This window comes from Neolamprologus multifasciatus, chromosome 8 (genome assembly GCF_963576455.1).
Source record: "Neolamprologus multifasciatus chromosome 8, fNeoMul1.2, whole genome shotgun sequence".
Taxonomy (NCBI): Eukaryota; Metazoa; Chordata; class Actinopteri; order Cichliformes; family Cichlidae; genus Neolamprologus; species Neolamprologus multifasciatus.
This window is the reverse complement of record NC_140446.1, coordinates 20,582,066-20,594,734: the sequence shown is the minus strand read 5'-3', so window position 1 is coordinate 20,594,734 and position 12,669 is coordinate 20,582,066. Positions and strand designations below refer to the sequence as shown.

Genomic DNA, 12,669 nt, shown 5'->3' with positions numbered 1-12,669 from the left:
TGAGCAACTACGTGGGCGGATTAGAGTGTGCAAAGGCAGCATACTTCTAAAACATTAGATTTAGTGCAGACTGTGTGTAAAACGAGCTTTCTGATATCGCACATGGCGCTTGGAATTGTGGGTAAGTGTAAACTGTAAGGGCAGCACGGTGCCTCACAACAAGAAGGTCCTGAGTTCAATTCCACCATCAGGCCGGGGTCTTTCTGTGTGGAGTTTGCATGTTCTCTCCCCAGCTTCCTCTCACAGTCCAAAGAATTGGAAACTCTAAATTGCCCAAAGAGAATAAATGTGAGTACATATGGTTGTCTGTGTATATGTGTTAGCCCTGCTGCGACAGACTGGCGACCTGTCCACGGTGTACCCTGCCTCTCGCACTAAGAGAGCTGGCATAGGCTCCAGCGCCCCCCACGGACCCGAAAAACGATAAGCGGAAGCGAATGGATGTAAACTGTAAACATTTGTTTGTAGCAGCTGTGGCTGTTTGATGGAGCAAAGAGTGGAAACAGAGACACCTGCTGGTCAAAGGAAGTTTAAAAAAAAAGAAACTGAAGTTAAAGTACAGCTGCAGTACTGAAATCCTTTGTTATCATTTCTAAATATTTTTATCCTTAGATTGTTTGTGTGATTCACACATGAAAATGCAGTGATGCAGCACTTCTGTCTGACCACTGTCTGAAACTGGAAGTTTTAGCATGGCATAGATTAAATGGGTAGAAAACTGACTATTACTGACTATTTAAAACTTTAGCCATGTTTAATATGAGCCTCCATCATTGTATATGTAGACTTATGTTCCATACTACTACAGGACATAAGAAGAAGGACAACAGGTCCTCTTTAAGGATACAGGAAGACCTGCAGTGTTAAAAACAAAAGTCTAATGTTGGTCATGTTAGGTTGTTGAGTCACAGTGGGGGATTTCAGTTCAGGGAATTACTACCAGTCTTCTGCATCTCTTTCAGCCCTTGAGATGTGTGCTTTGGTTCTGCTGAGGGACAGTGGGAATCCTGGCAACAATAAGGACAGCTGTACAAACATTTGCCTGTCTCACCAGCAAGCCCTTTGTCAAGATCCTAAATAAACCTGAAACATTATAGAAATCAGGCTTCCTTGAAGGGATGTGACACCTGGCCTACATGCGCAGGCTCTACAAGCTTTGTAGAGCCTGAAGGACTTGCTGGTGCAGTGCGATGAAAAGCTAGCTCTTGTCGGCCTCTGGACTCCAAATGTTCAAGCTTCACGCAGATGTGTTGCTAAAGTAAGTCAGAGGAGGAGGAGGAAGAGATTTAGCTGGCTTTGCATACTGTTGAAAATATTCCCAGGATTTAAGGAAAATCATTAATGCATGCAGGCCACAGCAGTGGTAAAATTGCCTCTGTTGACCATTAATCATGCAATATGCCATTAATGATGCAATATGCAAGGTTTAATTACAGTTTTTTTCCCCTCACATTCCCAGGTACTCGCATCCAATGTTTCAAGAAGAAGATACGTTGCCAACCCTGTCCCAGTCTTTCACACATTTTGCAAAACAGTTTTGCATGATACTCCGTGAGCCTGTGACAATAAAAAAGGGGGAGAAAAGTGTACCCCAACAGAAAGTGATCAGTGCTTTCTTTCTTCCTTTCATTCTACCTGTATTTGGTTTGTAGATGCAATGCAGAATTGGTCCACGGGGAGGCAGTGCTTCCTCATGATTCAAATATGCTCTTCTGCATACAGTTGAAAAACATTGGTCTGTAATGTTTTTTAACCTGCGCAGAATATGACTACAGCACACACACACATATTTTAAAATATTCACAGTGTGTGCAAAGCTCTATGCACCTTACTTTAAACATATGCATGCATAAAATGATACAGTAATCAATGAATATCACTTTAGGCTTTACATATCTAGGTTTATACTGCCACTTGATTAAAGTATTAAAAATATTTTGTGCATATTTTGCAGAACCTTTTTGAAATAATTTTAAACTCCCTGGAGGGCAAAACAAAACCTGCAGAAAAACAACCATCCATTCATTTTTTTTCTGTCTGATGAGAGTCCAGTGAATACCCTGAACCTGTGGTGATGCATCACTGAGCAGAACACCAGAAAACAAACAGTGGCAGTTGACAGATACACATATCAATAGTATGGATATTAATATTGGATCAATACTAGCATGATACCTTGTTTCTATCCACTAAATTCAATATGCAGCCCACTGAACTGCGTTAAATAAAACATTTTTTTCTTTTTCTTGGGGGAAGGTTTGAAAAAGTATACCTCAAACATGCACTATGAGAAATGTCTGATCCTTTTTATACTGTAATATCTATTTGATTTATAGTCCATATCACAATTAAACAACAGAAGCTGACCCAAACTGCTTCTATATTTACATTTTAGATATCCAAAAAACCTAGTTTCAAAATACACGAAGAGCTAAAAGGTGTGTTTTGTTGTATTAACAAATTATTGTGGAAAGTAAAACTCACAGTCATTTAATGGTGCTTAAAATGTGTTCAGAATTTGAAAAACTGATGATGATTCATCTGGCAAGTCATGCAGCACCGCTCTCCCGTACGTAAGCTGCCATCCTAGGTTAGAAGTATCGGTATCTGTATTGCAATATTGGCTCTGTATTTACTCGACATGTTGATCAATATCAACATTTCCAGTAACACACATCAGGTTAAAGCCAGATTCAATTAAACAGTGTCCTTTTCAAACTTGACAGCACCACAGTATCAGCTGTAATTTAAAAAGCTACGTGAAGCGTGAGCTTATCAGTTAACTGCTGCTTTCTTTGCAGGTGCAAACTGCGCGCGGGACCTGTGGCGCGCCTCTTTCAGCGCCGGCGGGGATGCTGTGTGTGAGGCGCGCGCAGGAGGTGGGGGTGGGGGTGTCACAGTTTTAGCCTGCTTCCTAGAATAAAGACAAACAGGAAACCACTAAACTGACCTTATTGCACCGCAGCCTGCGTGCACCAACCCCACTCGTGTCCTGACAGTCATTGCTGGGGCAGTCTTTAGAGGGAGAGGGAGAGACCTGAAGTAAAGGCGAGAAGCCATGATATACAGCCAACCAATCAGAAATCTCTCCCAGAGAGCGCATTTAAAGGGATAGTGAGCAGTCCCTGGAGATTTTCCGGAGACTTATTTCACAACCTCTGCACCTCCTCACGTCTTTGACCTCCCACGGACACTCCAGTAGTGCCGAGCGGTCGAATCGGTAGCATGGATCTGTCCTAAGTGCCGCCTCTCTTCTGTATGTTTTGTTTTTTTGCCTCCATGTGAGCTTGCCTCAGCTGCTGGATGCTCTTCGCCCCCACCCTCCCCGCCGCACTTGTTGCGCAGAGAGTGGATGCGCCGCTGAGTCCTTTGAGAGGAGAGGCAGGGACTCACTGCAACAGGTGCACACACGGAGCATCTCCTCCAGCGAGATTACGTCGCAGGTAGGTCAAACGGGCATCTTTAGCACATTTATTAATCGCATTCTGAGTGTTATGCTCGCAAATATCTAATTGCTGATTATCCATTCGACACCTTTACGCGAGGCACGGTTTGATCCGTTTATCTGACCGTGTTTGCGCTCTTTTCCTTTACTTTTCCTCTCGCCTTGAGACAGCGCTGAACTTTAAATGCCAGTTTTAAGGAGCCTCTGACAGTCTTCAGCCTCTGCCGCGTGTACAAAGCCAGGATGCCGGTGTTGACGAGCCCCGACATCGCCAACAAGTTTAAGGAGAGATGGCTGGCGGCTTACCCGGAGGATCACGTCTCTGGGTCTGAGTCTACCCTCCTTGACGACAGCCTCACCAGCCTCCACTGGCTCCAGAATTTCTCCATCCTCAGCGCAGACCCGGAGCGTCCCAGCGGCGCGGGACTCGAGTGTCCGTCCTCGCAGCAGCACCTCTTCATCAAACGCCTCGCCTTTCCCGGACCGGGCACCGACTCTCCTTCCAGCCCCCCAGCCGGGGACACCGCCGCAACCGGGATGCCTCTGTACCTCGGGAGCCCCGTCACCTCTGGCAGCGACTCCACCGCGGCGGCTCCGCGGTTTGCCTGCGGCGCGCACCCCACGCCCGCCTACCCGCAGATCCCGATTCAGCCGAGCCCGCCGGTGGAGATCGACTACAAAACCAACCCCAAAGTCAAGCCGCCCTATTCCTACGCCTCTCTCATCTGCATGGCCATGCAGGCCAGCAAGCAGCCCAAAGTGACTTTGTCCACCATTTATAACTGGATCACGGAGAATTTCTGCTACTACAGACACGCGGAGCCCAGCTGGCAGGTAACAGAGACCGGATAACTCTTCTTCTATTATTTATGAATCTGCTAAATGGTGGAGTGAGGGAGAGAAGGGCCAGCAATTTGACTTCAGTGTCACCACCATACACGGCATATTCAGGCCACAGGAGATCAGATGAGGCCTTTCTTTTATCAGTGTGTGTGGGGGGGAACTTAAATTATAATAATTGAAAACCTCAGACCTGCCCACCCCCCCTTCTCTGTCTCTTTGCAGGATTAGTGTCCCATTTCTGCCTTTGATGAGTTCCATGACAAGTGTTTTTAATCCATCTGAAATTTCCATCCTCCTAGACAGTGCTCTTCGCAGGGTTTTTGTCTGAAGGGAACGGTGATGGGGTGGAGAAAGCACTCCAATCTGTGTGTGTGTGTGCGTGTTAATGAGGGCTCCTGAGAGAGATGGCAGCTAAGCACAGCTGATCATGTTTGAAATGCACAGAGCTGCCTGTTACTAGAAAGCCTCATTAGGTACATTTGCTTCCCCATACAAACAACAACAATGCCCACCCCCACCGCCCCACCTCCCCAACACCCACCTGCCCATCTCCCTCTCAAAGTGGCATATTCAGTTTTTTTTGCATGACTGACTTAAATTTGCTCAAAGCCGGTGGGGTCCACGCTAAATCACGTTGTGTTCCTGTGTGTGTGTTACAGAACTCGATTCGTCACAACCTGTCCCTCAACAAGTGTTTCAAGAAGGTCCCCAGACAGAAGGACGAGCCAGGAAAGGGAGGCTTCTGGCAGATTGATCCTCAGTATGCTGACATGTTTGTCAATGGCATCTTCAAGCGCAGGAGGATGTCTGCCAACCACTACAGCAGCGGCAGCGGAACCAACAGCGGTGCCCACAGGCAGAGCAAACTAGTTCAGAGTTACCGAGCCAGCCAAAACGGCTGCCCCTACCAGGGCGCGGGAGGCAAACGGAAGCACCTGCCCTCAAAAACCAGCAACAGTAAGGTTATGAGGGCCACGGAGTCCCCTCTGCTAGCCACAGAGGCCAACAAGACAGACGTCCTGAGAGGGGACTTTGACCTGTCCTCCGTGTTTGACGACGTCCTCGGCGGTAGCTGCAGCACCTTCGAAGATCTGGACATCAACACGGCGCTGAGCTCCCTGGGCTGCGAGATGGAGCTCGCTGGGCCGGGCAGGCAGGGGAGATGGTGTGGAGGAGTGGACGTTATGGGTCAGAGCCAGCACATGAGCCTCCATCACCAATCCTACGGCTACATGGACCTAAGTGCTGCTTCCATGGAGTGTACGGTCAGCATGGGAGAGCTCCACGTGCCTCACGCACATCTGCAGCCACAGCAGCAGCAGCTGGACCCAGATCGCTTGCTCCAGAGCCACCACCAACACCACCACCACCATCAGCTGCAGCTGCAGCTGCAGCATTTCGACGAGCCCTCCATCCTCTTCCCGGAGCAGCCAGAAGAACCGATGCTGCAAACATGGGAGGAGATAAAAGAGGAGGCACAGGCTATTCCTCTGACTCTGGATCAGGGCTTCAGCCTGTGCGAGGGCTTCTTCACAGAGATGCAGCCATGGGAACGAGTGGAGAGCTACCTGTGACCTTTGACCCTAACCACACTGACTTCTATTTGATATTTTGGTGTTTTTTTGTTTGTTTTTTTACATTCAGTGACTTCTCTGATTGCTGGTCCATGTGGTCTGTATTATCTTTAAGGATAAAAGTTAGAGCTACAGCCCCATTTTACAATCATATCCCACCCCTCAGTTCTACTGCAGTGCACTCTGCATTTTTAATTTGTCACTTTTTCTTCCCTTAAAAAGACTTTAAAGCTTGTTGGATGATTATTGATCATGACCTGGCATAGACTTCCATTGTCTTCCCTGTCAGTTTACAGGGAGCAGCGTGCAGCACGACGCAGCACTGATACTCAAACAATAAGAGAAGTGACAAAAAGAACAGAAAGACTTTTATGTACCAAATTCAATTTTCAGATGTACTCATTTCACAGCATAGAAGGAATAGAAGGAGGAAGAATGATGAAGAAGAGACAAATGCTCACCCTTTAAATTGGATTTGGTGGAGGTTGAATACAAGGATGAGCGTTGAACCCGGCCGGACTGCAGCTTCTCGTCCCTCTGAGCTTATTGAGAAAGCACTGTCACTACAGGACTGACATACTGGATTCTATTGTGCTACATTAGCATTAACTCTTTTTTTAACTAACATGCAGTGAAATCAGCCATTCATCTCAATTGTTCATGTTGTGTGATAATGTAGGATGAAGGAGCAAAAATGGAGACAGAAGGAAAAAAATATATCATTGTAAGAGATTAGAACTCATTCATTTAAGATGCTGTTATATAGTCAATTTAATATATATATATCTATATATACATATAGATATACAAGTATATAGCATGAAGCTAGGCAAGATCATTTGCCATTTGTCTACAGTTATGTATTGCAATGCTAAAACCGGAGCAGATGGTGGGTCATGAAATGGAACATTATGCACTTTGATAGGCAGCAGTTTTTAGGAAAGAAAGACAGCTTATGTTCAAGATGTTTAGGTTCATTTTTTACGGTATTAAAGTCATACTTTCGAACATTTACTGACCACATGATTAAAACAATGCACATGTGTTGCAAATGAACTCGACACTGCAATAATTCAAACTGTCAAGCGTTTGTTTGTTGTTCTCTCTTTTCCTTCATATATATATATATATATATATATATATATATATATATATATATATATATATATATATATATATATATATATATATGTAGGGATTTTTTTATAAACCAATATTCCGCCAAATTTGTTGATATACAGCTTATTGGAGTTTCTGTGACGATTAACCCTTCCCACCACTACCGGGCCGTCTCTGTTATTAAAAAGCAGCCAAGCCGCCATTTTTGAAAGGCTGCCAAGCACATACGGTGAAGAGGCCGCCTACCACCAGGATTAAAATGGATGTAGCATTTGTTGTGCTTCAGTTCTGTTGCGCCACATTTGGCATAGTTGCAGCTGAGATTGTTTTAGGGAGCAGATTTAATAACATCAGTGTCACTGGCATTGTTAGAACGCTGGTGTTTGCTTTCTAATGTACTTTTTTCTTTTTCTTTTTAAATCAGGTGGGAACGAGCACATTGTGCTGACGATTTTAAAATCAGTCTTTAGCCTGATGATAGAGGCCCATGGACTCGCTGTACTTCTGAATTTTTCCCAAGTGTCTCGTCTCTGTTGTGCCCTCACAGCACATGGATCTTGTGTGAGAGGATTTGTAGCTAACTTGGAGTTTTCTCAGAGTTCTGTTTTCGATCACAGGGTGATGGATTCTTTTGACCTTATTGATTATATTAGTGTAGGTTTTACTTTTTTTTCATTTGTGAGGTTTGTTTAAAAGAAATCCGATCAGAAATCTTGGAGGAGGGTTTAGGGACAGATGCATAAATTCATCAGTTAATGGCCAGACTTTCTTATTGTATCATTATGGTGGGTGACATGACCTCTTTAATCTTACCATGTTATTTCATTTGTACCTTTTTTAAGCTGTTTGAAAATGCAATCATGCCTTAATGCAATAAATGGTGTCAATTAAAGAAATCATCCTTTACTTGAAATATCTTAAAACACCAACACGTGGCGGTGAGCAACATAGCAGGGTGGTCAGGATTATTGTTTCAGTTAGAGGTGTGTGTGTGTGTGTGTGTGTGTGTGTGTGTGTGTGCGTGTGCGTGTGTGTGTGTGCAATCAACAGATAAAAGGTCTATCAGGGTTTATCATTAATCAGTCCAGACAGGCCTGCACTTGCCTGGCATTTGAAACATACCCAGGTAGATATAATAGCATGAACACCTGTACAGCAAACATAAGACAATAGCTCATTCTACCTTTAGACCGGCACAACCTTTTTTCACATAATATTCATTTTGCTGAGTAGCTAACGGCACTGCGGTTTTAACTCTAAATGAGGTTGAAGAGGATATAAATTAATAACAATATCATAGCAAAACCTTCTGGGAGGCAGCTGCCAGTAACCCATGAAGCTGACCATGTTTTGCATTTAGTTTTGAGTCTTTGCTTGCGTTTTTTCATTATGCAACAATCAAGCCAAAATCCGCAGTGTGGTCATTGGATGAACAGGGGTCAAGCTCTATCTTACAATCTAGGAACTATTGGTCATGTTATTGAAATGCAAAGCAACCCAAACAGACCAAAAAAAATAGCTTATATGTTTGGTCATAAAGTGGGAAATGATCAGTTTTATGAACAAAAACTATTATAACATCCCCATAAATATAATAAGCATGTTTATATCATTGCACTCACTGCAGAGAAGCACCTTGCTAGTCCCTGGTTGCCCCCCTTTGCCTTCAGAACTGTTTTAATTGTTCATCGATTGAACAAGGTGCTGGAAACATTTCTCAGAGGTTTTATTCCTCATTGACATAAGTTCCACCACATTCCAAAGGTGCTCTAATGGATTGAGATCTGCTGACTGTGGAGGACATTTGAGTACAGTGAACTCTTTGTCAAGTTCAAAGAACCAGTCTGAGGTCATAAAGCAATGGACATGGTCAACAACAATATTCAGTTAGGTTGCAGCATTTACAAGTTAGTACTAAGAGGCCTAACGTGTGCCAAGAAAATAAGCTCCCACAGCACTGCACTACCGCCACCAGTCTGAACCACTGATACAAGGTAGGAGAGATCCATGCTTTCATGTTGTTTACACCATATTTTCAATCTACCATAATCGACTCATCAGATCAGGTAACATAATTTCCAATCATCTGGTGTCCAGTTTTGGTGAGCCAGTTCTAATTGTAGCCCAAGTTTCCTGATCTTAGCTGACAGAAAGTGTAGCCCATCTGCTTTCAAGGTTTGACATGTTTGGAAATGTTCTTCCGCCTACTCTATTTGTAGCAAGTGGTTATTTGAGTTACTGCTGCCTTACTGTCAGCTTGAAGCTTTCCATTTCCCTTTGACCTCTGGCATCAATAAGGCATTTTTGCACACAGAACTGCCGGACATTTACACTTTTTTGGACCATCCTGTGTAAATCCTAGAGATGGTTGATCAGCTGACACCAACAACCAAGTCACATTCAAAGTCACTTAAATCACCTTTGTTTATCATTCTGATTCTTGACCATGTGTACGTGCCTAAACTTATTGAGTTCCTACCATGTGATTGGCCTTTGAGTGCATGAACGTCTGCATATTATCTTCCTGTCTTATTCTATGTTACGCATTCCCTTTAATTGCACAGTAAGGGTCTATGAATAAGGCTTAGCAGTGTGTTCTTTGCAGTATAAGCAACATACTGGAACAGCTGTGGTATTAAAAATTTCACCATTAGAATATAATCCAGTGCTGGTGCTGATGAGGTTGGAGGAATTACCATCACCTACAGCCACCCATTCTTCTTAAGTTCCACAGCCACAGCGTGTCCACAGCATATTTCTTGTTGCTGGTCTGTCACTGGTAGAATTTCCATAATCCAGTTGCCCAGGTAACCCTCAAATGTATCTATCACCCTGTCAGATGTCAATCAGCAGTATCGCTCCCTGTCATTGTGGCAGTCACTTCAATTGCTTTCCTCAAAGATGAGAAAACTTTAACACAGGACAAGCGCTCTTCAAATTGCCAGCAGTTAAATGTCATTGACAGTCTGTGGTCTCGAGCTGCCATGTTGCTGCGAATCACTTCCTGTATGGATACCCATTAAAATGTGGTTAACTGGGAAATAAGCCAACCCAGAGCTCTGGAGTCTCTACTGAACAGCTCTGCTCTGTAGAGGATTGCATAATGCCCACTTTAATAAAGAAACGACTACTTCAGTTCTAAAGGAGACGCTCGTATAGATCCTGCTGCTGTCTGATGGTGCAGATGTTTGATCATCTCAGCGCAAAGAATACTTAGCTCTTATTTAAGTCAAGATACAGGTTAGGTAGATGCTTATGGATCAGTTTTATTGCTAAAAATAAAGAAACCTCATGCTGTGAACAGATATAATCGATTCATCCTTTATAACCTTTTTGTTTTTATTCCATAAAGTAGAGACTTTAAGGCTTCTTCTGATTTTGCTTAGACTTTGAAGTTAAAACTGGGTGTCTTGTGCTAAAAGCATGCGTTAGCATTTGACCTGGGCTACATGCTAACTTGGGATTGCTAATATAGCCATAATGACTGCTTAACATGATACACTGAGCAAAGCATGCTAAATATAAATCAAGTATTGGGCCAAGTGAAAAAGAAATTAACCTGCTAGTGAAACAAGATGAGAATTTAGCTGATCTGGAGTCAGCGTTTAGACGCTTTATAAATGCATTTAAAAAATAGTACTGATGAGGCTACGTTTTTCAAACCCTGGAGGCCTGAAATTAGGAATGATCTGTAGGTGTTGGACAACTTTGAGGACTCTCAATGCATAAGAGCTCAAAAGGTTTAAAAACGATAAGTCACTGGCATGCTATGCAAAGTACAGTGATTGCATCTGTGTTTGTGGCAAGTTCACAGTCTTTGCAGCTAATTAAATGTGTTGATTGTGGGTTTCAGGGTCAAATTAGTGTAAAGAGAGGACAAACAACAATTCTCTAATCAACACTTTTGTCAACTCCAAATGATTATGGAAATTAAATACATTGTACTGTTACACAGCATTCTAATGTGCAATTTTGTGCACACACAATTAAGAAATCCTCATGTTAAAATTCCTAGATATGCATGTATATCTTCAAATCAATATGCATCTATTTTATGGGATTTGTATTATATATGATATATATTATTGTATAGTGGCAACAGTGTTATGAAAATAAGAACTACAGAAGGAGACAGTAGGAGCATCACATTTATAAAGTCAAGCCTGTTGAAAACTACACAGCCCATTCTCCCCAGAAAGAGATGTGTCTGTAGCAGTTAGAAAAAGCCCTCATAACTTAGCTCCACATCTCATCTCAACCTTTTCCAGGATTTTGTTTGAATGCCCTGTATGAAAATGTGCTTTTCCACCTCAAATCTCTTTTTAATTGAAATTGCTGGAGTAAAAGGCGAAAACGGGCTTAACTCCATCCCTCTGGCTCACGGCTCCCAATAGCGACAGGTCATGTGTGGAGATCTCCAGGAATGGGTGGAATAACTCAGATTCCTTAAAACAGCAGGGACTACGGCCAGATTTAAGGCTGAGGCGTGTGACCGGTGACCACCCCGCATTTGAGAAAATCACCTCAGCTGATTGACATGCAGCTACTATGAGAGTCGAAGGCAAGTTTATACCAATAAAATCTCCGCCTGAAAGCAGGAGGGGAAAGATCAGTGTCACTTTCACAGTGAAGTGGAAAAAGCCATCCATTGTGCTCAATCCTATGTGTGTGTGTGTGCAAATGTGTGAATTCACATTTGGCTCTGTTTGTCTGCGACCCTGTGCACATGTCGGTGTGTGTCGTTACATTATACGCCTGCAATGTTTGTGTTGGTCCACGGGCTTCTTTGTCTGCGCTCCTGGTGATGTGTGTGCTGCCCGCTGGGAGTGTGTGTACACGGCTGCGATTGGAGCCCCGTGGTGGCCCAGATAACACTATCTCTGTGGAGCCAGAGCCCCGTGGTTCTATTCAGCGTGGAGGATGAGAGGCTGGGACTGCCCAGCATGCGGACCTGCTGAAAGGAGAAGGAACAAGTCGTGCTGTCACTGTAGGCTAACCTGGCTTATAATGCTTTATAACCTCTTCTTTGGTGCCCCTCTGGGAGGCTGTGCATCGGTCTGAGTGTGCCTATGTGTGTGTGTGCTTGTGGGCCCATGGAGAAGGGCAAAGGTAGGGAACAGACACAAGATGAGGGTGTAGTCAGTGTTTTATTGCCTTCATGGCACCCTCTGGACAGCTTCTGATTAGAGTCAGGCATAAACGGGGTCAGCCAGCTTTGCTGAAGAGCACTCCTCCTAGCTTGACATAGACAGTGGGTTCAACTCCCCGCTCATTGTGCAAAACCACACGGTTATTCTTTATATGGAAGGGAAAGCAGACAGAAGACACATGATGGGGGTCCCTAATTAGAGGCTTCATTGTGCCACAAAGCAAAAACCAACAGTGGGAAAACATCTTAAGGCTGCTTTATAGCCCCCAAGGAACCCCTGTGCATGAGTGATTACACGTACGGATAAGAGAAGGAGCTCACTGATAAAATAAATGTCCTCACTGTGCACTGAAGCACATTCATTCATACAAGATCTTCATTAGGATTCTCCTTCACCTCTCTGACCTGGCGGGAAATTGTCACCCGTCCCTGGTTTCCAAGGCCATCATGTATTGATAAGGGGAAAAAAAGACTTGGGGTGATATTCAGTGCTCTGGCCATCTGTTAATGCCTCTCCAGCCTGGTTTGACACAAGAGGA

General features: G+C 43.9%; 1 protein-coding gene across 2 annotated transcripts; it reads left to right on the top strand.

Moving 5' to 3' along the window:
• Window positions 1-2,842: 2,842 nt before the first annotated feature.
• Window positions 2,843-6,968, top strand: foxj1b (forkhead box J1b). 2 transcript variants are annotated; one of them, XM_085170404.1, is made up of 3 exons: window positions 2,843-3,443; window positions 3,617-4,279; window positions 4,948-6,968. In XM_085170404.1, exons 2-3 carry the CDS (start codon window positions 3,689-3,691, stop codon window positions 5,860-5,862), a joined length of 1,506 nt encoding a protein of 501 aa, XP_085026530.1. In that variant the 5' UTR covers window positions 2,843-3,443; window positions 3,617-3,688; the 3' UTR covers window positions 5,863-6,968. The 2 variants fall into 2 exon arrangements, with proteins under 2 accessions (XP_085026530.1, XP_085026531.1); XM_085170405.1 differs by lacking the exon at window positions 2,843-3,443 and having other exon boundaries at window positions 3,462-4,279.
• Window positions 6,969-12,669: the final 5,701 nt, after the last annotated feature.